This window comes from Typha latifolia, chromosome 5 (genome assembly GCF_019914945.1).
Source record: "Typha latifolia isolate L0001 chromosome 5, TyphaL0001v2, whole genome shotgun sequence".
Lineage (NCBI taxonomy): Eukaryota > Viridiplantae > Streptophyta > Magnoliopsida > Poales > Typhaceae > Typha > Typha latifolia.
Window position 1 is genome coordinate 9,816,230 of NC_133090.1, and position 26,639 is coordinate 9,842,868.

Genomic DNA, 26,639 nt, shown 5'->3' on the forward strand with positions numbered 1-26,639 from the left:
TTCTTTTGTGAAGTGAACCCCGTGAACATTTGTCTCTTCCGTCGGCTTGTATCCGGAGAGGAACCTAGTTCCCTTGGGCCTGTACTCCGCCATACGATGCTCAAATTCAATTTGAGGCGGGTCTCGCGGTGCGAAGAAACTCGTGCGGTCATGCATTGGGCCTGAGCCGATGTCCACACCTCGACATGCGCTTGCCCACGAGACTAGGAAGTGGGTGGTTCCGTAGCCATCGCCAAGCTTGTGGTGGAAGGTGAATCCCACGACGAGTGTTCCGCAGCAAAACGTGTGAGTTGAACTGGGCCAACTCCTCCACACCCCATGGGCTTGGGTGTAGGCTGAGCAACGCCGGCGATGGCTCGGATGTCATGACATCGTCGTGGATTGCATCCACCGAGGCCTCCACGAATCTCACTCCCTCGTCATTGAGGATGATGGCAGGATTGCCATCGGCGTCCTCTCCGAGTCTCCCTGCCCACTCTTTGAAGGTGGTGAGGACTTTTGCGAGGCTTCTCTCCCACACGGAGTTGGGAGGGTTGGGTGCACGGAAGGCGCAAATGGCAGCGAAGTGGGCGTCGTCGGTTACCTTGTCGAAGAGGCTCAACTTAACAAGTTCAGGGGTGGTACTGGAATGAGGATCATCAATACCTTCGTAGGCAGGCTTTAGGAGTCTTGAACTCTCTATCTTCACTTCCATCTCTCAACCTGGACGAGCTAGTTCTGGTAACAATTCGGTAAATGATAACTTCTGTGTTCGTTAGAAGGCTATGTAAGCTTGTTGTGTTGGTTGTGATGTTTGCGGGTCGGGTGAGTAAGGACTATATAGTGAGGAATTAAGTGCCCATGTCAAAGTTGGCAGCAGTTGAAACAAGTAAAAAATGCAGGATTGTATTGTAATATATTGACCCATTCAAGCTTTCGGGCGGTCCTTGCAGGCTTCTATTTATATAGTGATACCTCCTCTACGTATTAATTGCTCTCGATTAAACTGGGGTCAATTTTACGGGGCGTCCGTCTGAAACAAGATTACAAGAGTAGATGTTTTTCGTTGAAAAGTTCAAACCCATCAAATAATCTGCAAGTCGTCTCGATCCATTTCAATAATAGTCGATCTGCACTAAGAAAGAAGAAGAAATAATGGTCTGTAATATATTGACCAGTCAATATTTTTTAAACATTTTTTAACTGGTCAGGTCTTGCTTGCCTTATGATTGCTCGTGCTTTTTATAATGTCCTTTTCAATTAATATTAGAAAAGATTACCTCATACTTGAGCAGAGTAACCTGACACGTCTCCCAAACAATTTAATATTCTTCTCTCTATTGTGGGGCTTGTCGCAAAGACACATGTAAACTTTAAATCAATGGCTCGTTAAAGTCTTAATTTGATGGTTAATATATCGTTATCTTTTACATAACATAACAGAATAACAGTCGACTAACCCCATATTGATCACTTGGTTAACTATTAAATTTAACTAACATATATGGGTTAGGAGTTTTGCTATATATACATCAATTAGCTAGCATGTGATGTTATCAATGAATCAAACGGTGGATAAGCCCATTCCTTACGGGTTGGAAGTGAGTAATTATTTTCTCTGCTCGAATGGTTCCTTTGTATGATAAGCTATTCACAAGATGGGAACTACACGTAGGGATGTAAATGAGTCGAGCCCGAGCGAGACGGCTCCGGCTCGAGCTCGGCTTGAAATTAATTTCGAGCCTTAGAATTGGGTTCGGGCGCGGCTCGGCTCAACTCGAGCCGAACTCGAGCCTGAAATGAGCCTGAAATGAGCCTATCATTAAATCTCATTCAAGTAAAGCCGGATCGAGCCGAGCCAAGCTAGATTGACCCCAAGCCGAGCCAAAGAAGAAAAAGAAGAAGAAGGAGGAGGAGGAGGACAAGGCACGGCACGGCGGCTTGCCATTGTCGAAGGAGGACAAGGCGGCATCGCTGCGGCTTGCGAGCTGAAAAGAAGAAGAAGAAGAAGGAAGGAGGAGGAGGAGGAGAAGGAGGGGCGGGGCACGGGGTCCGTGGCTGCTTGCCACTACTAAAGGAGGAGGAGGAGGAGGGGCGGGACACCGCGGGTCCATGGGCGCTTGCCGCTACCGAAAAAGAGGAGGAGGGGCGGGGCACTGTGGCGGCTTGCCGCTGCCGAAGAAGAAGAAGAAGAAGGAGAAGGAGGAAGGGTGGGGCACCGAGGGTCCGTGGCTACTTGCCGCTGCCGAAGGAGGAGGAGGAGGGGCGGGGCACTACGGGTGCCGTGGCTGTTTGGCTTTGCATGGACGTGTCATCATATGTGGCCTCGGTTGTTCTTGCATTAAGCGCTAGGGATGGGATTGAGCTAGATGTTGGTAAAAGAAGTTGTACACTTTGAAGGAGCATGGTTCTTCATTGAATAACAACTCACCTATTAGCCCTCAACCAGCTTGAGCAATGCCAAGCCGACAAATAGAGTGGAATATATTGAACCGTCGGCATCCCTTATTAGTTTCTAAATCTTAGTAGTCCCATCAATCAGCATGTCAATTACGAAATTGACCTCCTCTCCCTAATTAGCTGTCATACACGTTTCGTGCTATCGAATTGCTTCGTGGACACCACCATTTCCTCTTAAAATGATCTTTCCTACATAATGCCCATGCAAATTTTTGAGCTTCCAAGAGTTCTGTTTTGATTTGGATTTGGCCTTATCTTGTTAACCTATATAAGGATTGGGATGCCCTAATCCTAAGGAGGTCGGTGATTGCTTTTGATAAGGAGTTTTTGAGGTTACAACGTTCTTCTATCAACAAGGTCTGTCTCTTCTACAACGTACCAAACTTTCATTTTAAGGGTCTTCTAGATGAAGGATCAATCTCGAGGGTTATTGAGATTGGAGATCAATCATGGGAAGTGGTGAATCATGAGTTCTAACGAGTAAGACTGAGAGAGACAACGTCGTGGGGATCGACGGGTTATTTTGTAAGTCAGTCTTGTAACTGCTATAAATTTAGTGATTAGTTTTGATCCGAGTTTGGATCCATGGTTTGAGGGGAAGGAGTGGTAGGGAACACTTGAGTAGAAAAACTGGAGAGCTCTCTATGGGGATGATGATTCCCTGCTCGATTCAAAATCAAGCTACAGATTTTAATTCATAATGATTAAGGAGCAAAAGTTTGGTTCAAACTGATTAGAGCCTTCGAGCAGATCACGCAAAACAATAACGAAAAATCTAGAAATCTCGTCAAACTTAGTGTTTCCTTTGATGAATCTCCTACTAAGAATCAAGAATATTTTTATCACACTTATAAAAAAGATACTAGATGGTAGTCGACTTGGTTAGAGTACCATCATTTACTGAAGCATTAAAGGAGCTTAAAGAACATTGGACATGTCTAGTTTCTTTAGCGAGTGATCCATGTTGAGTTGAGGACAACAAGGAGCAATCTACTTTCACTAATTGTCCATTGAGGTGGAAAAACTCCGCAAGAGAGGGACTTTAATCGAGGCCATCCGAAATACAGTTACAATAATTATAGGAGAATCTTGTACTTTGTTGGAAGTGAAATAGATTTATCTCAAGAGATTGATTAGATGGGTGATTTATTTTTCTCTTTAATGATCACTAAAGGAGAATTTTTTATATTTGAAAAAATTATGTCTAGATTCTTGGGCATGTTTTCCACACTATTTTGGATTTATTTTTCAAGTTACTTTTTTTGGTCTTCTAGCTTCAATTCAAATTTGGTTCTCAAACCAAGTAGGATTTGACATTTCTCGATTACTTTAATTTAGATTTAACTTTTCATATCTTCGTTACTTAGAAAGTCTAAATTTTCTATATCTCTAGCAAGATTTTCACAAGTAATAATTAAATAGAATTTCGATTCGATTTTAGTATAATCTACAAGATTTTCTACCCACTTCAGCGAATTGCTCTAGTTCTCCGACCTAAATCTTGACTTCTTTTAGGCAAAGATGGGCATTGCATATATTCAACCCGTGATATCGAGTTATGATACTATGTTAATTTAGTAACTACTTTAAAACCTTAAGCTATAAAGAATAGTAATTTTTATATTCATATTCTAATAGCTCTGAAGTAATTTCTTTCAATTGTTCAATTAAATTAATTTGTTCATTTATTTGTTTCCAGCATCTTCCATATCTGGATAAATTGTAGTTAGTTATGATGAAGATATTTAAACATGTTAATTTCCATTCATGAAATTATTCGAAAGTAATGATTTCTATTACAGAATTACAGAATTGCACAATACAAACAAAACCATTCTTCTTTTCTTGTTATTTGACATCTATGCCTAACTAGAATAGTTTGTCATTAACGATGATAAAAAAAAAAAACATATCTATCATATTCAAAAGAATGAATCATTCTTATTGCATCAGCACTTCTCGTCCTCTCACTTGGCCTGTTCAAGTTCAAATAGTGCCAGCCATCAAGGCAGCAAATGGTTTCTCCAAACTGCAGCTATTACCGTATGTCTCCATCTCTATCTTATCTTCTAAGGAGTAGCAAATGTTTTGAAATGTAGGAAGCTTGCTCTCAAATAAGGGCACATAGGCATCAACGCTTCCATCTTCTCCGAAGAAAGAAGGCACGACAAATAGCAGTCCTTCCATGGGGAAGTAGGACGGAATGAAATAGAAAGGCTTGCCCCCACCGAAGTCCATGAACCGCATCGGAAACCCTAGCCAACTGTTTACGTCCACGTCCGGATACAAGGCCTCGGCATCCGGATCCGTCAACGGTACTAGATCCTCCTCCTCCACTACTTTGGAGCTCGCAAAGTCTACGAAGGACCTAAAGTAGCGATCATTCAACCTGGTGACCTGGCTATGGATGACCTCAGCCGCGTAATGCAACGGACTATTGACGAGCTCGCCAACCTTGCTGCTGCAATATGCCCATAAGACCAAGTTGCCGAAATACTCTTCAGGAACCTCGGGGTCCATCCTGTGGCGGCCGTTCACGGCTATGCGAAGACGGGTAGTCTCCCCGGCCTCAACGCCGCGAGCCATCGTCACCGTTCTCCACAGGTGAGCCATCAAGCTCTCGAATGTGCTGTACTTGGTATTAGCCCTTGAAGAGACCTTGGCCTTCAGCTTGGCGATGAATTCTTTTGTGAAGTGAACCCCGTGTGAATTGTCTCTTCCGTCGGCTTGTATCCGGAGAGGAACCTAGTTCCCTTGGGCCTGTACTCCGCCATACGATGCTCAAATTCAATTTGAGGCGGGTCTCGCGGTGCGAAGAAACTCGTGCGGTCATGCATTGGGCCTGAGCCGATGTCCACACCTCGACATGCGCTTGCCCACGAGACTAGGAAGTGGGTGGTTCCGTAGCCATCGCCAAGCTTGTGGTGGAAGGTGAATCCCACGACGAGTGTTCCGCAGGCAAAACGTGTGAGTTGAACCTGGGCCAACTCCTCCACACCCCATGGGCTTGGGTGTAGGCTGAGCAACGCCGGCGATGGCTCGGATGTCATGACATCGTCGTGGATTGCATCCACCGAGGCCTCCACGAATCTCACTCCCTCGTCATTGAGGATGATGGCAGGATTGCCATCGGCGTCCTCTCCGAGTCTCCCTGCCCACTCTTTGAAGGTGGTGAGGACTTTTGCGAGGCTTCTCTCCCACACGGAGTTGGGAGGGTTGGGTGCACGGAAGGCGCAAATGGCAGCGAAGTGGGCGTCGTCGGTTACCTTGTCGAAGAGGCTCAACTTAACAAGTTCAGGGGTGGTACTGGAATGAGGATCATCAATACCTTCGTAGGCAGGCTTTAGGAGTCTTGAACTCTCTATCTTCACTTCCATCTCTCAACCTGGACGAGCTAGTTCTGGTAACAATTCGGTAAATGATAACTTCTGTGTTCGTTAGAAGGCTATGTAAGCTTGTTGTGTTGGTTGTGATGTTTGCGGGTCGGGTGAGTAAGGACTATATAGTGAGGAATTAAGTGCCCATGTCAAAGTTGGCAGCAGTTGAAACAAGTAAAAAATGCAGGATTGTATTGTAATATATTGACCCATTCAAGCTTTCGGGCGGTCCTTGCAGGCTTCTATTTATATAGTGATACCTCCTCTACGTATTAATTGCTCTCGATTAAACTGGGGTCAATTTTACGGGGCGTCCGTCTGAAACAAGATTACAAGAGTAGATGTTTTTCGTTGAAAAGTTCAAACCCATCAAATAATCTGCAAGTCGTCTCGATCCATTTCAATAATAGTCGATCTGCACTAAGAAAGAAGAAGAAATAATGGTCTGTAATATATTGACCAGTCAATATTTTTTTAAACATTTTTTAACTGGTCAGGTCTTGCTTGCCTTATGATTGCTCGTGCTTTTTATAATGTCCTTTTCAATTAATATTAGAAAAGATTACCTCATACTTGAGCAGAGTAACCTGACACGTCTCCCAAACAATTTAATATTCTTCTCTCTATTGTGGGGCTTGTCGCAAAGACACATGTAAACTTTAAATCAATGGCTCGTTAAAGTCTTAATTTGATGGTTAATATATCGTTATCTTTTACATAACATAACAGAATAACAGTCGACTAACCCCATATTGATCACTTGGTTAACTATTAAATTTAACTAACATATATGGGTTAGGAGTTTTGCTATATATACATCAATTAGCTAGCATGTGATGTTATCAATGAATCAAACGGTGGATAAGCCCATTCCTTACGGGTTGGAAGTGAGTAATTATTTTCTCTGCTCGAATGGTTCCTTTGTATGATAAGCTATTCACAAGATGGGAACTACACGTAGGGATGTAAATGAGTCGAGCCTGAGCGAGACGGCTCCGGCTCAGGCTCGGCTTGAAATTAATTTCGAGCCTTAGAATTGGGTTCAGGCGCGGCTCAGCTCAACTCGAGCCGAACTCGAGCCTGAAATGAGCCTGAAATGAGCCTATCATTAAATCTCATTCAAGTAAAGCCGGATCGAGCCGAGCCAAGCTAGATTGACCCCAAGCCGAGCCAAAAAGAAAAAAAGAAGAAGAAGGAGGAGGAGGAGGACAAGGCACGGCAGCACGGCGGCTTGCCATTGTCGAAGGAGGACAAGGCGGCATCGCTGCGGCTTTGCGGCTTGCTGAAGAAGAAGAAGAAGAAGAAGGAGGAGGAGGAGGAGAAGGAGGGCGGGGCACCGGGGTCCGTGGCTGCTTGCCACTACTAAAGGAGGAGGAGGAGGAGGGGCGGGACACCGCGGGTCCATGGCTGCTTGCCGCTAGAAAAAGAGGAGGAGGGGCGGGGCACCGTGGCGGCTTGCCGCGCCGAAGAAGAAGAAGAAGAAGGAGAAGGAGGAAGGGTGGGGCACCGAGGGTCCGTGGCTACTTGCCGCGAAGGAAGGAGGAGGAGGAGGGGCGGGGCACTACGGGTCCCGTGGCTGTTTGGCTTTGCATGGACGTGTCATCATATGTGGCCTCGGTTGTTCTTGCATTAAGCTGCTAGGGATGGGATTGAGCTAGATGTTGGTAAAAGAAGTTGTACACTTTGAAGGAGCATGGTTCTTCATTGAATAACAACTCACCTATTAGCCCTCAACCAGCTTGAGCAATGCCAAGGCGACAAATAGAGTGGAATATATTGAACCGTCAGCATCCCTTATTAGTTTCTAAATCTTAGTAGTCCCCTCAATCAGCATGTCAATTACGAAATTGACCTCCTCTCCCTAATTAGCTGTCATACACGTTTCGTGCTATCGAATTGCTTCGTGGACACCACCATTTCCTCTTAAAATGATCTTTCCTACATAATGCCCATGCAAATTTTTGAGCTTCCAAGAGTTCTGTTTTGATTTGGATTTGGCCTTATCTTGTTAACCTATATAAGGATTGGGATGCCCTAATCCTAAGGAGGTCGGTGATTGCTTTTGATAAGGAGTTTTTGAGGTTACAACGTTCTTCTATCAACAAGGTCTGTCTCTTCTACAACGTACCAAACTTTCATTTTAAGGGTCTTCTAGATGAAGGATCAATCTCGAGGGTTATTGAGATTGGAGATCAATCATGGGAAGTGGTGAATCATGAGTTCTAACGAGTAAGACTGAGAGAGACAACGTCGTGGGGATCGACGGGTTATTTTGTAAGTCGGTCTTGTAAGCGCTATAAATTTAGTGATTAGTTTTGATCCGAGTTTGGATCCATGGTTTGAGGGGAAGGAGTGGTAGGGAACACTTGAGTAGAAAAACTGGAGAGCTCTCTATGGGGATGATGATTCTGCTCGATTCAAAATCAAGCTACAGATTTTAATTCATAATGATTAAGGAGCAAAAGTTTGGTTCAAACTGATTAGAGCCTTCGAGCGAGATCACGCAAAACAATAACGAAAAATCTAGAAATCTCGTCAAACTTAGTGTTTCCTTTGATGAATCTCCTACTAAGAATCAAGAATATTTTTATCACACTTATAAAAAAGATACTAGATGGTAGTCGACTTGGTTAGAGTACCATCATTTACTTGAAGCATTAAAGGAGCTTAAAGAACATTGGACATGTCTAGTTTCTTTAGCGAGTGATCCATGTTGAGTTGAGGACAACAAGGAGCAATCTACTTTCACTAATTGTCCATTGAGGTGGAAAAACTCCGCAAGAGAGGGACTTTAATCGAGGCCATCCGAAATACGGTTACAATAATTATAGGAGAATCTTGTACTTTGTTGGAAGTGAAATAGATTTATCTCAAGAGATTGATTAGATGGGTGATTTATTTTTCTCTTTAATGATCACTAAAGGAGAATTTTTTATATTTGAAAAAATTATGTCTAGATTCTTGGGCATGTTTTCCACACTATTTTGGATTTATTTTTCAAGTTACTTTTTTTGGTCTTCTAGCTTCAATTCAAATTTGGTTCTCAAACCAAGTAGGATTTGACATTTCTCGATTACTTTAATTTAGATTTAACTTTTCATATCTTCGTTACTTAGAAAGTCTAAATTTTCTATATCTCTAGCAAGATTTTCACAAGTAATAATTAAATAGAATTTCGATTCGATTTTAGTATAATCTACAAGATTTTCTACCCACTTCAGCGAATTGCTCTAGTTCTCCGACCTAAATCTTGACTTCTTTTAGGCAAAGATGGGCATTGCATATATTCAACCCGTGATATCGAGTTATGATACTATGTTAATTTAGTAACTACTTTAAAACCTTAAGCTATAAAGAATAGTAATTTTTATATTCATATTCTAATAGCTCTGAAGTAATTTCTTTCAATTGTTCAATTAAATTAATTTGTTCATTTATTTGTTTCCAGCATCTTCCATATCTGGATAAATTGTAGTTAGTTATGATGAAGATATTTAAACATGTTAATTTCCATTCATGAAATTATTCGAAAGTAATGATTTCTATTACAGAATTACAGAATTGCACAATACAAACAAAACCATTCTTCTTTTCTTGTTATTTGACATCTATGCCTAACTAGAATAGTTTGTCATTAACGATGATAAAAAAAAAAAACATATCTATCATATTCAAAAGAATGAATCATTCTTATTGCATCAGCACTTCTCGTCCTCTCACTTGGCCTGTTCAAGTTCAAATAGTGCCAGCCATCAAGGCAGCAAATGGTTTCTCCAAACTGCAGCTATTACCGTATGTCTCCATCTCTATCTTATCTTCTAAGGAGTAGCAAATGTTTTGAAATGTAGGAAGCTTGCTCTCAAATAAGGGCACATAGGCATCAACGCTTCCATCTTCTCCGAAGAAAGAAGGCACGACAAATAGCAGTCCTTCCATGGGGAAGTAGGACGGAATGAAATAGAAAGGCTTGCCCCCACCGAAGTCCATGAACCGCATCGGAAACCCTAGCCAACTGTTTACGTCCACGTCCGGATACAAGGCCTCGGCATCCGGATCCGTCAACGGTACTAGATCCTCCTCCTCCACTACTTTGGAGCTCGCAAAGTCTACGAAGGACCTAAAGTAGGGATCATTCAACCTAGTGACCTGGCTATGGATGACCTCAGCCGCGTAATGCAACGGACTATTGACGAGCTCGCCAACCTTGCTGCTGCAATATGCCCATAAGACCAAGTTGCCGAAATACTCTTCAGGAACCTCGGGGTCCATCCTGTGGCGGCCGTTCACGGCTATGCGAAGACGGGTAGTCTCCCCGGCCTCAACGCCGCGAGCCATCGTCACCGTTCTCCACAGGTGAGCCATCAAGCTCTCGAATGTCTTTGTACTTGGTATTAGCCCTTGAAGAGACCTTGGCCTTCAGCTTGGCGATGAATTCTTTTGTGAAGTGAACCCTGTGAACGACTGTCTCTTCCGTCGGCTTGTATCCGGAGAGGAACCTAGTTCCCTTGGGCCTGTACTCCGCCATACGATGCTCAAATTCAATTTGAGGCGGGTCTCGCGGTGCGAAGAAACTCGTGCGGTCATGCATTGGGCTGAGCCGATGTCCACACCTCGACATGCGCTTGCCCACGAGACTAGGAAGTGGGTGGTTCCGTAGCCATCGCCAAGCTTGTGGTGGAAGGTGAATCCCACGACGAGTGTTCCGCAGGCAAAACGTGTGAGTTGAACCTGGGCCAACTCCTCCACACCCCATGGGCTTGGGTGTAGGCTGAGCAACGCCGGCGATGGCTCGGATGTCATGACATCGTCGTGGATTGCATCCACCGAGGCCTCCACGAATCTCACTCCCTCGTCATTGAGGATGATGGCAGGATTGCCATCGGCGTCCTCTCCGAGTCTCCCTGCCCACTCTTTGAAGGTGGTGAGGACTTTTGCGAGGCTTCTTTCCCACACGGAGTTGGGAGGGTTGGGTGCACGGAAGGCGCAAATGGCAGCGAAGTGGGCGTCGTCGGTTACCTTGTCGAAGAGGCTCAACTTAACAAGTTCAGGGGTGGTACTGGAAGAGGATCATCAATACCTTCGTAGGCAGGCTTTAGGAGTCTTGAACTCTCTATCTTCACTTCCATCTCTCAACCTGGACGAGCTAGTTCTGGTAACAATTCGGTAAATGATAACTTCTGTGTTCGTTAGAAGGCTATGTAAGCTTGTTGTGTTGGTTGTGATGTTTGCGGGTCGGGTGAGTAAGGACTATATAGTGAGGAATTAAGTGCCCATGTCAAAGTTGGCAGCAGTTGAAACAAGTAAAAAATGCAGGCTTGTATTGTAATATATTGACCCATTCAAGCTTTCGGGCGGTCCTTGCAGGCTTCTATTTATATAGTGATACCTCCTCTACGTATTAATTGCTCTCGATTAAACTGGGGTCAATTTTACGGGGCGTCCGTCTGAAACAAGATTACAAGAGTAGATGTTTTTCGTTGAAAAGTTCAAACCCATCAAATAATCTGCAAGTCGTCTCGATCCATTTCAATAATAGTCGATCTGCACTAAGAAAGAAGAAGAAATAATGGTCTGTAATATATTGACCAGTCAATATTTTTTTAAACATTTTTTAACTGGTCAGGTCTTGCTTGATGTGGTGGTACTGGAATGAGGATCATCAATACCTTCGTAGCCAGGCTTTAGGAGTCTTGAACTCTCTATCTTCACTTCCATCTCTCAACCTGGACGAGCTAGTTCTGGTAACAATTCGGTAAATGATAACTTCTGTGTTCGTTAGAAGGCTATGTAAGCTTGTTGTGTTGGTTGTGATGTTTGCGGGTCGGGTGAGTAAGGACTATATAGTGAGGAATTAAGTGCCCATGTCAAAGTTGGCAGCAGTTGAAACAAGTAAAAAATGCAGGATTGTATTGTAATATATTGACCCATTCAAGCTTTCGGGCGGTCCTTGCAGGCTTCTATTTATATAGTGATACCTCCTCTACGTATTAATTGCTCTCGATTAAACTGGGGTCAATTTTACGGGGCGTCCGTCTGAAACAAGATTACAAGAGTAGATGTTTTTCATTGAAAAGTTCAAATCCATCAAATAATCTGCTAGTCGTCTCGATCCATTTCAATAATAGTCGATCTGCACTAAGAAAGAAGGAATAATGGTCTGCAATATATTGACCCCGTGGACTTAGCTATCGAGGCCTGATCATTGTCGTAGCAGCGCGAACGAGTGATTGGTTGGTAATTACAGTGGTGGTGAGTAATCTTATCCCCTAGACGTCTTTATTAAATTAGAATATAATATATAATTATGTATGTGCATGTTTTGGCCTCCATTATAAAAATGTGACCTTATTTAGAGATGATTTTTATCAAACACATTTGCATTTGTTTAGATTTATTTTGGATATGAGTGTAACACCCAAACCCTAAACATGTGCATGGCACGAGCCTATATGGCACGTGCGTAGCGCCTGACTATTTGGTTGGATACTAGCAATCAAATAAACCTGTAGCAACATCATAATTTTATCGACAATATCTAAACCGAAAATAATTCAAGTCTAAGTGTCAACAGCATACAGATGACCCTACCTGGGCCCAATACAGGCCACAATACATCATCAAGAGCTTTTCACAACTATATATACACAACATAGATATATGCATAATTATACAAGTACAAAGTCACCTGCTAAAATATAAGACAAGAATAAAGATACACTTTGGAGAAGGTCTATTGATACATTAGATAAGATAACTTATCTAGCATATAACACTAATCACACTCTACTCCTCACTCACCGGCAAGACCTGTAAGGGAGAATCATGCTCCTCTCGTTCACTTGGGTTTTTGGGAAAGGAGAAAACAAAGAGAGTCATGAGCTAAAGGCTCAATGAATAGACCTTACCCCGAATCAGTGATGCCAAACAGAGAGTAAATCAAATACTAGATAATATGAATCAGAAAGAGTATCATGTCATGAATGAGTAAATGAATGTGTCATCAATAATACATAAATGAAATATATATAACATGTCATAACTGATAAGAATACATAATCCTCGGCAATGAATAAACAGGTCACCACGTCATATGATCATCATAACTCTCTCAAATATGATATATGATGCATGCCGACCATGATAATGCTATGATATCAAATGCAATCATATATGATGTATATTGACCACTCGATAATTAGGTATGTCAGATAATAATGAAATCATATGCATTTCTTAACATCACGATCATCACCGACATCCCGGTATAATATCATCATACTAGACCACTGTGCACAGTCAACACCCGGTACCCGGTCTCAACATCATGCCCGAAAGCTTCGAGCATACTCTGCCATCGGCAAGGAGTATCTCAAATATAACCATACCCTGCCATCCGCTGAGGGTATCAACATCCATCCAAACCGGGCACCCCACATAGTTGATAGAAACCTCGTGAGGATAACTCGCTACATATGCCCTAGCGAACGACATGTGCGCGATTGTCTGTGCGCACAGACTCAACTGACCTCGGACATGGTCCACGAGATATCGCATATCAACGACCATAATCATCACTCCAGGCACCCCTAACCCTAGCGCCTACTCGGGTATCCTCATGCTTTCTATCAACTATCTTATCAATCACATTTCATGCTTTCCTTCTAAATGTCAGATCACATGCATATATCCAGTACGATAACGAGTCAATGTATAACAGGAATTTATGTGGAATAGGAATCAAGAGAAAATGATGTAATGTAGTCTCCAATTGTATCGTCAACACATGCATACTCATGCTAATCTATTACATGCATACTCATGCTACAGATCAACTCGGTAAACAATCATAACAGTAGAATCATCTCTAATCATCTCTATATATATCACCAATATACTCATATTCCAAATCAGCATAATCAAATGCATGATAAAATATGCTCGACTATAATCATCTCTAGATAAAATCATATAATTATGCTGGAGGCCAAAACATGCATGTATATAAATATATAATATAACCTAATTTGAGAAAGGCATCTAAGGGATAAGACTACTCACCACCACTACAAATACCAAACAACCACTTGTTCACGTTGCTACGATAACGATCAAACCTCGATAGTTAAGTCCACGAGGTCTTGAACAGGGGGGTCGGGAGCTGAAATTATTTATAACAAATATGTTAGTCTTTCTATTAATTAAAATTAACTCGATAAAAAGATAGTTTCTTGTTGTAATTATGTACTCTTCATTTATATAATTGTTTTGCTATTTATTAACCATAATTATGTTATCTAATAGTGTATTTAAAATATAATTATCTACCTATTATTCTCCTTGATAATTAAGAAAATAAGAATTAAGTTACTACAAATAATTACGTAAGAATATACGTACATAACCCTAATAATTACTATTACCTACCTAGGATAATAATAGTAATTTATATTGCAGGGTGTTTTGCTAAACATGGTATAATTAAAATTATTTACTAACTATGATATAATTATATTTAATTTGTATAACCTAAATACATTAAATTAACTAAGCTAAATTAATTGTGCATATATATATATATATATATATATATATATATATATATATATATAGTGCTGGGCTCGGCCCAGTGCCCTTGCAGCGCCAGGCGCTGGGCCGCCCTTACAGGGTGCAGCCAGGGAGAGAAGGGAAGGAGGAGGAGAGGAATAAGAAAGAGAAGAAGAAAAAGAAGAAGAAGGAGAAGAAGAAGAAAGAAGAAGAAGAAGAAGAAGGTTGGGCCATGGGGGAGGGGTGCGGCCGCTGGTAGCCACTCAACTGCCGGCCTCTCGCTGACGGCTCAATCTTTCGACGGTCCGAGAGAAAGTCGACAAAGAGAGAAAGAGAGGTAGAGAGAGAGAGAGAGAAAGAGAGAAAGAGAGAAAGAGAAGGAGGGAAGCTCGCCGGCGTTAGTGGAGGTGGCGGTGGCAGCGGGTAGAGTGAGAGAGAAGGGGTGTTTGAGAGAGAAAGAGAGAGAAAGAGAGGGAGATAAAAATGAATCCGAGAGAGAGAGAAAGAGAGAGAAAGAGAGAGAGAGAGAGAGAAGCGGTGGGGAGGGGGCTGCGGCGGCGGCGGCGGCAGGGGCCCACCGCGCCAGCTGGCTCGGCCAGGTTGGCCTGGCGCTTGGGGCGCGTGGCGCCCATCTTTGCTGCCACTGCATGGCACGAGCTATCGTGCCATGTAATGCAGTTTTTTTTTTTTTTTTTACTTGGGCTTGGGTTATTACAATGAGTATGATGGTGATATATATAAAGATGATTAGAGATGACGATACTTTTATGATTTTATGTCTAGATGATCTCTAGCATGAGTATGCATGTGACAGATTTATGATTCGAGATTGCATCGCATTATATCTCTTTTGACTCTTCTTCCACCTAAATTCCTACTATGCATGACTTATTATAGTACTAGATATATGCATATGATCTATCATTTAGAAGAAAAGCATAAAATTTGAATGATAGGATAGTTGATAGTAAGTGTGAGTATACCCGAGTGGGCGCGAGGGTTAGGACGTGCTTGGTGGATGATTGATCGCTCGACATAGTTGCGATCCTATGGCCTTACTTCTGAGGTCGTTAGTCTATGTGCGCAGCAAACATTCAGACACATACCATTCGCCCGGGCATATGTGGTGAGTTATCCTCACAAGATTTCTATCAGCTAGAAGGGTGCTCGATCTGAATGGATGTTGATACTCTTAGCGGACGGAACAATATGATTTTATTTTGAGATACTCCTTACGGATGACAGAATATGTTCTGAGCCTTCGGGCATGATGTTAAGATCGAGTACCGAGTGTTGACTATGCATAGTGGTCAAGTGTGATGGTGTTATACCGAGATGTCGATGATGATTGTGATATGGAGAATTTTATATGAATATTGAGTAATTATGTTAATTTATATACCCTTGCATTTGACATCATGACATGGTCGGCATGCATCATATGTGTTATATTGGAGAGTGATACGATGATAGTATGGCATAGAGGTTTATTTATACATTGTTAAGAGTTTGTGTTCTTGATTAGTTATAACATAACATTTACTATAAATCTGGGATTATCGAAGACTTGCTTATATGTTCATTCACAACATGATGCTTCTTTCTGATTCATATTATCTAGTATTTGATTTACTCTCTGTTCGGCTTCACTGATTCGAGTTAAGGTCTATTCACTAAGCCTTTAGTTCATGACTCTCTTTGTTTTCTGCTTTTCAAAAACCCAGGTGAACGAGTAGAGCAACATTCTCCCTTAGAGATCTTGCTAGTGGGTGAAGAGTAGAGTGTGGTTAGTGTTATACGCTAAATAAGTTATGTTATATGATGCATCAGTTGATATCTTTCAAAGTGTGTCTTTATCCTTATCTTATATTCTAGTAGGTGACTTTGTACTTGTATAATTATATATATACCACCATTGTATATAAATAATAGTCTTGATGATGTGTTGTGGCCTATGTGGGGCTCTAGTAGGGTTATCTGTATGTTGTTGACTATCAGATTTGAGTTATTCTTAGTTTAGATATTGTGGATAAAGTTATGATATTGATCAGATTTATTTAATTATTGGCAACTAACCAAATTATCAGGTGTCACGCACATGCCGTGTGGGCTCGTGCCATACACGTTTTTAGGGTTTGGGTGTTACAACCTCACTACTACTTTCCTATATATAAAAGAATCTATTCATTAAGATGATGCTGTAAATGCATTGATCAATAATGAATATAAAAAATTGGATAAACAAGTTGCTAATGAGTCATCATCAGATGCTCTGATGGTGAGGGTTTGGATCGGAGAACAAAAAAAATTATGAAGAGAGGCAAATCTCATTCGAAAACAAGGGGTACATCTTCAGATAGAAAAATACCTACAAAAAACTAATGCTCCTATTGTTGCAATAGAGGGCATTGGAAGAAAAATTGTCCTATATTGAAGAGCAACGAGAAGAAACCCCAAAAAGCAAATGTTGCATATCTGGATGATGAAGATTCAGAGAGTGCATGATAGCTCAACCCTTGCTTGTGACATGGATAAATAGATCTTAGATTATGGGTCTACATATCATATGTGTTCTAATCGGAATTTATTTTCTAGTTTTGAGAAAATCTCAGGCAGAGTTATATTCATGGGCAATGACAACCATTTATAACTGAAGGCATTGACACAATTCGCTTAAAACTTCATAATGGATTAATGAAAGAGTTAATAGAAGTTTGGTACATACCAGAATTGAAGAAGAACCTTATTTCATTCGGTGTTTTGGAATCAAAAGGTTTTGCTATCACTTTAAAAGGTGGAGGACTAAATGGTTCTCTGGGGAACCTAGTTATAATTGAAGGTATAAGAAGAAGTAATCTATACTTCTTGCATGGTTCTAGGAATATTGGTAGTGTTGTCGCGACTTCTAGCCACTCAATTGATGCAACCAACACTACTAGATTATGTCATATGAGGTTGGGGCATCCGAGAGTGAAAGGATTGCAAGATTTGATAAGCCAAGGATTACTAAAAGAAGCGAAGAGTTTCAAGCTAGAATTTTGTAAATACTGTGTTATGGGCAAACAAATAAGGGTCAAGTTTACTATAATGCATCAAATCAAAGACATCTTAGGGTATATTCATACAAATGTTTGGAGACATACTAGATATACTTCTTTGGGTAGAAAATATTGGTTTGTGACCTTCGTGGATGACTATTCTAGAAGGTCTTGGGTGTACTACCTCATAAGTATGAAGTACTAGAAATATTCCATAATTGGAAGAAGATGATTAAAAATCACACTTGAAAGAGGAACAAAAGGCTCAAGTCGAATAATGGTGGTGAATACACATTAGATTCTTTTATAAAATTATGCAAATAAGAAGGAATAGAGCGTCACTTCACTATTAGAGAAACATCTCAGCAAAATAGTGTAGCTGAGTGCCTAAACCGTACCCTACTAGAGAAGGTACGGTGCATGTTATCAAATGCCAAAGTTTGGGCAAGGAGTTTGGGCTGAGGTAGTGACTTATGTATGCCATCTTATCAATTGATTACCTTTATGACTTATGCATGCCATCTTATCAATTGATTACCTTTATCTGCAGACAATTGAAAAGGCCCATTGGAGGTATGGTCTGGCAAACCCGTTTCGGATTATGATTCTTTACATATTTTTTGTTGTCCAATATATTACCATGTCAGGGAGAGCAAATTGGATCATTGAACTAAGAAAGGCATCTTCTTGGATTTTAGCACAGGTGAGAAAGAATTTTGGGTTTGGAGACTAGAATTAAAGGTGATTGTCAGCAGGAACATTACTTTTGATGAGCGAACAATGTTGAAGCAAAATCAAAAGGAAAGTTGTTCAGATGGTAACAAAAAGGTGGAGTTTGAGACAGTTAAAGATCCGGTGGAGACTATCTCTTCAAATGATTGGCATTGGAGATGAAGACCCCAATTTGCAAGAGGTTGATACTGAGCAGAAGACAAATGTGCAGGACTCCATAGCAATAAGAAGGCAGGCTCCCTTCCAACCGAACACTCCGGTCAATAGTTCAAGCTTTAATCAATGTGAGTTCTAGGCCCAATTTCATGATCTCCCATTAGTGTACCTTTCTTTGTCTACTGCCCACAAGCTCACTTCCCAGGTGGGTGTCCTAGTTGCTAGTAGCTCCTTTGAAACCTTCAAATAGGCGTAGTTCTTCGTGTCGGGGTGGACGTTGATATATCGAAACCTTTCACCATACTAATAGGTTTCACTCTCCTCAATGGTGCCTAGTTGGAGGTCCTTGTTTAATATGAGATACTCCCACATTACCACTCCTTTTGTGGTCGCTTGGGTCATGAGTTTAGTAATTGTGGCTATAAGGGAGCCTTGGAAGATAGGGCCAAAAGGGATTATCCCCCTCAACTCCAACCCAAACTCATGGAGCTTCTGAAGCCATAGCTTCTTAACTTAGTGGGCCTTCGTAGGCTTGTCAAAGGCCATTGTAAGAAGTGGTGATAGTGGATCGTTGAAAACTACCTCCCCAAAGTGGCCCTCCTTTCTCCGTCGGGGCAACCACCAAGTGGCTATAGTTGTCACTCAAGCTGACATGAGTCCAGGCATGCATGGTACCAACATGTCATCATATGTGGCATCGGTTGATCTTGCATTAACTGCTAGGGATGGGATTGAGCTAGATGTTGGTAAAAGAAGTTGTACACTGAAGGAGCATGATTCTTCATTGAATAACAACTCACCTATTAGCCCTACACCAGCTTGAGCAATGCCAAGCTGACAAATAGAGTGGAAAATATTGAACCGTCCCCTCAATCAACATGTTAATTACGAAAGGGACCTCCTCTCCCTATCTACCCTTGACATTGCCTCCCCCGCCCCCGTTGTGAAGCTATCCTCCCCTGGCAAATGCAAGGAGAACCACATAAAATTGCTAAAATCGAGAAAGATCCGCCTCTAATTAGTCTAGAACAAAAAATAACCGAATTGTCTTCTTTGAAGTGGCTAGGGCAACATGGCCTACAATGCCTCATGGTTCACCATGAAAGTTCAGCATGATTTTTCTCTCGAAGACTAAGTGTGAGTCTCTCCATCTTTAGCATAGCATGGTTGTCCCCTCATCAAATTTTGTCGAGGGGATTTGGCTCCTTTGTGGCGATAACGCCTGACTAGATATTTTATGCTCTAAACCTAATCTAATTTGTGCCCATGTATATGGGTTACACACTGGCTCCAACTAGGTCTTTGTAAGGGTGTAAGTGACCTATGACCTTCCCAGGTGATGCACACAATCCGCTAGGAAACGGTTCCTAAGGAGTGTACAAGATGATCGATTTCCTCCTCAAAGAAGAGCTCTACTAGCATCAAAGGGCTCAGCTCCGGTGGCCCACATGCAGTGACCATAATAACATATTCTTCCACGGAATAATAACTACTAGTCGTAGACGCAATGCTATTTATTGTTGCATGAGCGACTCTTCTAATGTTGCTTGACTTGAAGTTTAATTAATGGCCTCGAATAAGTTGGGGTCAAAATTTTGGCGCTATTCAAATAAGAACATACTTGTTTAATTTTTTTTTAAGTTCTTACCATTTAATGTAATGGAAGTCCTCTCATGTTATTTTTTTTCTAACTCAAGCATGGTCTCACTCTGAAGGGCCATGAATAGCGCTACGAATAAGAACTCGTCTTGACTCGACCCAAGATATGGGTCTAATAGACTTGATGCAATCCCACTTGATCATCATCCAAAGTTAGATTTTTTAAAATTTTATTAAATCTATCTGATAAAAAGGGCAGATTGTTAAATTTAGATAGTATAGGAGATAAATTGTACACTTTTATGTTGTAGTATAGAGAATTAGAGGACCTAAATAAAATTGTTGTTTCAATAAACTAGTACTATTATATAATATTTATCTAAAATAAAAAAAGCTAAGTTGTAAGTGAAATATTATAATGACAAATTCGTGGAATGTAAAATACTAGTACATATGATGTACAATCTAGATTTTTAGCTAAAATTAAGTCACACTATTTATAAAAGTCCTGTACATGCAAATAGATCAAAGAATGGACTCAAAATCAAGCATTTTTTTTTTACTATAAATATTGCCATTCATTCATTCAACTTCAGAATTACATTCCAAACCAAAAGGTGGATCAGTCTATTCCTTACTGGTACATTCTCAAATTGTTAGACTGGCTAATGTATGGGCCCTAGTATTGTTGGACCTACTTGTGTAGTACACCCTACAAGAAGGATGAGAGGAAATTCATTTAGAACATTCTTGGATTATTGGCCTAATGTCCAACGAATCTCGTCAGAGTTGCCATTGATAGCTTTCACCACTGTAGAATAATCACTAAATAGCTAGCAAATGATGTCTGACCAACTAGATAGCATGAGTTTTAGCCCAGCCAGAGCAGCTAGCGCCTCACCGTGGAGCGCATTGGTTCATTGCTCCAAGAATAGTGACTTACTCAAAATTGGCTTGTTAGGATAAAGAGCCACAAAAATTGCTGACCCCACAAAAGAAAAACCCACACCATGCTGCATCCACCCACGCAACCACGTCCCTTGAAATATCCACCCACGCAAGCACGTCCCTTGAAACATGCATCACGTCGGGATCTTACTAGGTAGAGTCACTATGTAGTCAATCAGTGTGGGTAGTATTAGATGAAGTCTGGCAGTTCAATTGAGATTGGCACGCTGACAAAAGGAGATTAGAAGTGCAGACATCCTCCGCCGGGGATGTATTGGTCTTCCTGAAAACTAGTTTCATTCCTCATTTTCCACAGTCTGCACATTAGAGACCAAGCATAGTCTAGAAGCTACTGTTGCAGAATAGACTGCATCTCCGCGATCCACCCGTCCATGACTGGCTTGTCAAGTTTTAGTCCCAACCTACTGTGGAACCATGATGCATGAGCATATTCATAGTTGAATTGGACATATTCAATTGTTCTTTATCAAATGAGCAGCGTGGGCAAGACAAGTCGATCCCCGGCACTCCCTGGTGAAGGGACTCTCTCACTGGCAAAGCCGTTATAACGCAATGCCAAAGGAAGGTTTTGATCCTAGGTAAAATAGAGCTCCACTTCCAAACGAGTTTCCAAAGATTCTTGGAGAGGGAAGAAGAAGAACTATACAAGTCATTGCCAGAAAGGGCACCATAGGCCTACTTGGTGGAGAAAGTTCCTCTGGGTTTGATTTCAAACTAAACAATTATGATAATCTTGCACCCTTGACCCTAGTGATAGGGCCTACGAAATGATTCCTTCAAGATCTGAATTTATTGCAAGAAGTAGTCCGCGCAACCGAGGGAAAATATTCACCAAATATTCTGTCGTAGTCAGAAAATTACGAAACAAAGTGAGATCGATCCGTAACTCCCTGATCTACGTTTTATATAGTGCAGATGATGGTGATGGTGACGGGTGGAGTGGATGTTAGGGTTATTAATGATAATAGAGATAAGGGTGGATAGTTGATGTTGTTTAAGGGATAAAGACAAAAGAAGTGTTCGAAATCTCAAGGAAAAAGGATGACTCGATAGATGAGGGAGATTAAAAGTTAGAAAAGACCTTGCCAATGGTAGAGGTGGCTGGTTGGTGAAAAGGAAAGAGGGAGATTAGGGTAGAGAGATTAGAGAGAGGATAGACGAGGCAAAAAATCAATATTCATTAAGCATAATGATTTTGGCTGCCATCCACACCTTTAAAGAGGCTAGCTAACAAGCCAAAATAATAATTATTAACCAAAATTCAAGTGGACTCCCGCCGACCGTGTTCGAACGCACAAAAGGTGTTTTCTGTCGATGCGAACTAATATAGGCGTTCGAACGCACATTTCGCGTTCTCTATTTTTGCAAACCTGATGCAGGCTGTTAGGTTTTTAATTATTGGCAATTATGTACAAAATAATCTAAGTGTATTTATACATGTATATGAGCTTTTATACAAGTCTAGAAAATCTCTGGTTTGAAGAATTGCAAGATTATTGGAGAAAAGTTTATGAGTTCACATCGCGTTCACACCGCGTTCACACCGCGTTCACAGCGCGTGCTTATGCGTTCACACAGACAGAGAGCTGCGTTCACAAGCGCATTCAAACGCGGGCTCACGTGTTCACACAGACTAAGAGTTGCGTTCACAAGCGCATTCGAACAAGGGTACATGCGTTCACACAGACAGAGAGCTGCGTTCACAAGCGCGTTCGAACACCGGCACACGCGTTTACAAAGATAGAGAGCTGCGTTCACAAGCGCGTTCGAATGCAAGTACATTCGTTCACACAGATCGAGAGCAGCATTCACAAACGCGTTCGAATGCAACCTGAAAAATTCAGGCTGTCGCGTTCGAACGCACTTGGGCCCGTTCGAATCACCTAAGATCAAGTCAAGTCGTTCGAACGCACCCGGGCTGTGTTCGAACGCACCAACGAAGTTTAAAATTCTTGGACTTTTGTGAGTTCGGATAAGACTTGAATTTGGCTCTATCTTGGAGATCATATATAAATATTGTGATGCCCTAACTCTAGGGTGGTTGAAGAAGCAAGATTGAAGGAGACTTCTTGAGGCTACATCGGTTCTTCAACTAACAATGTTCTACTCTTCTTAAAAGCTTAATCATTCGTCTTAAGGGCTATCTAGACGAAGATCTATCTCGAGGGCTACTGAGGTTGGACATCAATCACGAGAAGTAGTGAATCGTGGGTTCTAGCGAGCAAGACTAAGAGAAACAAAGTCATTTGGATCGACGGGTTACTTTGTGAGTCAGTCTTATAATTGCTATTATACTAGTGATTGGTTTTGATCCGAGTTTGGATCCATGATTTTTTTCCGTTTGGGTTTTTCCACGTTAAAATCTTGGCGTTCATCTTTGCTTTCATTTTTAATATTTCTTCGGACTTTTACTTAAGCGAACGAGTGATATCATTGTCTAGTGGTTTTTCACAGGCGTTCGCAAAGGCGTTCGAACGTGCCCCCTTACGCATTCGAACGCGACCTATAGAAAGTTTATTTTAATAAAATAAAATAACTAATGTAATAAAAAAAGACTCTAACAAGGTATATCAGCCCACCACGCTTTCCCCACCTTGTCTTCAAGGTGTAAAGTCGGGGAAATGCTCCAAGATGTCCATCTCTAACTCCTATGTCATCTTATCGGATGGCTTGCCAAGCTAGTCGACTAGAACCTCCATCTCTAATCTGGTACCATGATGTCGTCGACGCCTAGCAAGTACACGAACTGACTCTACGATCTCTGTCTCCTCCAATGGCTCTGGTAGAACTGATCCAACGATATGCAACCAGACCAATACACTCTAACACCCAAAATGGATCGAAGCAGTAATGTGCTAACTTCTGGTTTTGCATCGGACTCAAGGTCACTTGTCGATACGGTTGCACTCTCACGAACACCCAACTGTCGATGTTGAACTCCTGCTCCTGATGGTTGTGATCATAAACTTGCTTCATGCGGTTTTGAGCAAGTTTAAGATGGGCACACAACCTCCTCAATGTAACGTCTCTATCCATCAAAGCTAAGTCCACCTCCGTCCGATCTGCATATGCCACTAGGTCATAAGCGCATAATTCGGAGCCATGCGCCCATACACCATCTCAAATGGAGTCATGCCAATACTGCTGTGGTGAGCGGTGTTATAAGACCACTCTGTCCACGGTAAGAACTCCAACCATCATCTTAGTATCTCTCCAACAAAGCACCGCAAGTATTGCTCAATATCTCAATTGACCACCTCGGTTTGGTGGTCTGTTTGTGGATGGTAGGCTGAACTGAAGTTCAATCGAGTCCCTTGTAATCTAAAAAACTCCATCCAAAAGTCGCTCATAAATACATGATCATGATCCGAGACAATTGTACATGGCATGCCATGCATTCGAGCAACATCTCTAATAAAAATTTCAGCCACTAACTCAATCTGTTAACCACCACAAAAATAATGGAATAACCTTGTACCAGTGGAAGACCTTTTATGAAATCCATAGAAATGTCTTCCCAAACACAGTCTGGTATTGATAGAGGCTATAGTAATCCGGCCGGTTTCAATGTGGTTGCCTTAGCCCTTTGATAGACTTCACAAGCATTGACAAAACTCCTCACATCTCGCCTCAATCCTAGACACGTGTAACTCTGTGATATCCTCCTATAAGTCCTCAAGACACCCTCATGACCAGCCTCTAGAGTTTGGTGGAAGTGCTCTAATAATTTGTGCCGTAATCCATCATTTGCCGTCACCCGAATGCACCCACGGTCCAGCAGCAAACCACCTCGATTCTCCAACTATGAATGGCACTCCAGATCATCCAACACCTCCTATAACAATCTCAAAATATATGGGTTAGATGTACATGCATACCTCAACTCGTCAAGAAAAGGAAAAGTAGGAGAAGAAAAGACTGTGAGCTCGACGATATCGGGTTGGCGCGATAGTGCATCCGCCATTCTATTTTCTATTCCTTTCTTGTATTGAATTTCATAATTATACTCTAGCAATTTTGTGACCTATCTCTGCTGTGTCAAATAATGAATCATCTACCAATCAAATAAGGTCTCCACTTTGTCACCGCATGTAGAATTGCCAACATCTCTCTCTCGTAGGTCAATAATTGCTAAGATTTTTATAATAAAGCCTTGCTAAGAAAGGCTATGGGACGTCCTCTTTGTATTAGTACAACTCCTATGCTAACTCCCGACGTATCACATTCCATGACGAACTCTTTGGTGAAGTCCAATAGAGCTAGACTTCTTAATCTTCAACTGGATTTGCTTCAACAAATTCAACACATCCTCCAAATGTCGTCAAAGAATACCAAGACATACCTTCGTAGTAGAGGCCTAAAAATATCATTCATGAGGCCTTGAAATGTAGTTAGAGCATTAGTGAGACCAAAGGGCATCACATGGAACTCGTAGTGCCCGTCCGGAGTCCTAAATGTAGTTTTGTGCACATCTGCCGAGTGAATTCTAGTTTGATGATACCCGGCCCTCAAGTCAAGCTTGCTGAATATGGTCACCCTTGCAAGCTTGTCCAGAAGCTCCTCTATGACCGGAATGGAATACCAATCCTTGACGGTGATAGCGTTTAGTGTCCGGTAGTGGACAGAAAAGCCATGTCCCGTCCTTCTTTCGCACCAATAGTACGGATGATGAGTAAAAGCTATGACTTGGTTGTATAAGGCCTTGCTCCAACATCTCGGTTACCATCTTGGTGATGACTTTCTTCTGCACATGTGGATGTCAATACAGTCTCACATTCGCTGGTGCAACTCCGGGCACAATCTCTATGCGATGGTCTGCCGTTCTCCTTGGTGGCAACTCCTTTGGCTCCTCAAACAAACTAGCAAATTTATCTAATAAATTAGGCAAATCAATTGTAGTACCTGGACTAATTAGAGGCTCATCTTCTACTGGTCCTAACTGAAGAAGATAGGCTAATTCAATCGCACAAAGCAGCCCCACCATTAGCTGCATCGCCGAAATCGGCGGAGATCGAACGCCATCAAGCCGCTGATACACTTTGTTAGAGTATTTTCTTATTGCATTCGTTATTTATTTTTATTAAAATAAAATTTCTGTAGGTCGCGTTCGAATGCGGAAGGGGTCGCCTACATTAGGTTCGCAAATATAGAGAATGCATAATACACGTTGGAACGCGACATGGCACGTTCGAACACCCATGTTCGAATGCCTGCTTCGTGTTCGCACATACAGAGAATGTCTTTTGTGCGTTCGAACGCAATTGGGCGCATTCTAACGCGATCGACAGGAATCCTCTAGAATTAGGGTTACTTATTGTTATTAGGACTTGTTGGCTAGCATCTATAAATATGTGGATGGAAGTCAAATTCATTATGCTATTGGAATATTGGTTTCTTGCCTCTCTATCTTCTATTTACCCTAATATCCCTCCTCCCTCTTCGCCATCCTTCCACCTCTATTGTTGGCAAGGTCTCTCCTAACTTCTAATCTTCATTGTTTGTTGAGTTCTCCCTCTTCTTTGGGACATCGACCACTTCTTCCCCTTCGTCTATATCCCTTAAACAACACTACCCATTTACCCTCATCTTTATTATCATCCATAACCCTAACTTCCACTCCACCCGTCACCACCACCATCACCTGCACTAAATCATACTTTTGTCCCAGTTGCAATTTGAATCTACGAAGGGCGTAAATAAAAAAATATAGATCAGGAAGCTATCGATCGATTCCACTTATTTTCATAATTTTATGACTATAGGAGAATATTTGGTGAATATTTTT

The 26,639-nt window shown here is 41.6% G+C and overlaps 4 protein-coding genes across 4 annotated transcripts; all 4 read right to left on the reverse strand.

Annotated features, from left to right (window-relative positions):
* Nucleotides 1–148: 148 nt before the first annotated feature.
* LOC140789116 (agmatine hydroxycinnamoyltransferase 1-like) lies at nt 149–694 on the reverse strand. The gene has a single exon (XM_073138724.1). The coding sequence runs from the start codon at nt 692–694 to the stop codon at nt 149–151; it is 546 nt and encodes a 181-aa protein (XP_072994825.1).
* Nucleotides 695–4,425: 3,731 nt separating this feature from the next.
* Nucleotides 4,426–5,025, reverse strand: LOC140789117 (agmatine coumaroyltransferase-2-like). The gene has a single exon (XM_073138725.1). It carries the CDS (start codon nt 5,023–5,025, stop codon nt 4,426–4,428), a length of 600 nt encoding a protein of 199 aa, XP_072994826.1.
* An 80-nt stretch (nt 5,026–5,105) lies between these two features.
* Nucleotides 5,106–5,816, reverse strand: LOC140789118 (agmatine hydroxycinnamoyltransferase 1-like). The gene has a single exon (XM_073138726.1). The coding sequence runs from the start codon at nt 5,814–5,816 to the stop codon at nt 5,106–5,108; it is 711 nt and encodes a 236-aa protein (XP_072994827.1).
* A 3,735-nt stretch (nt 5,817–9,551) lies between these two features.
* LOC140789119 (agmatine coumaroyltransferase-2-like) lies at nt 9,552–10,151 on the reverse strand. The gene has a single exon (XM_073138727.1). It carries the CDS (start codon nt 10,149–10,151, stop codon nt 9,552–9,554), a length of 600 nt encoding a protein of 199 aa, XP_072994828.1.
* Between the last annotated feature and the right edge of the window lie 16,488 nt (nt 10,152–26,639).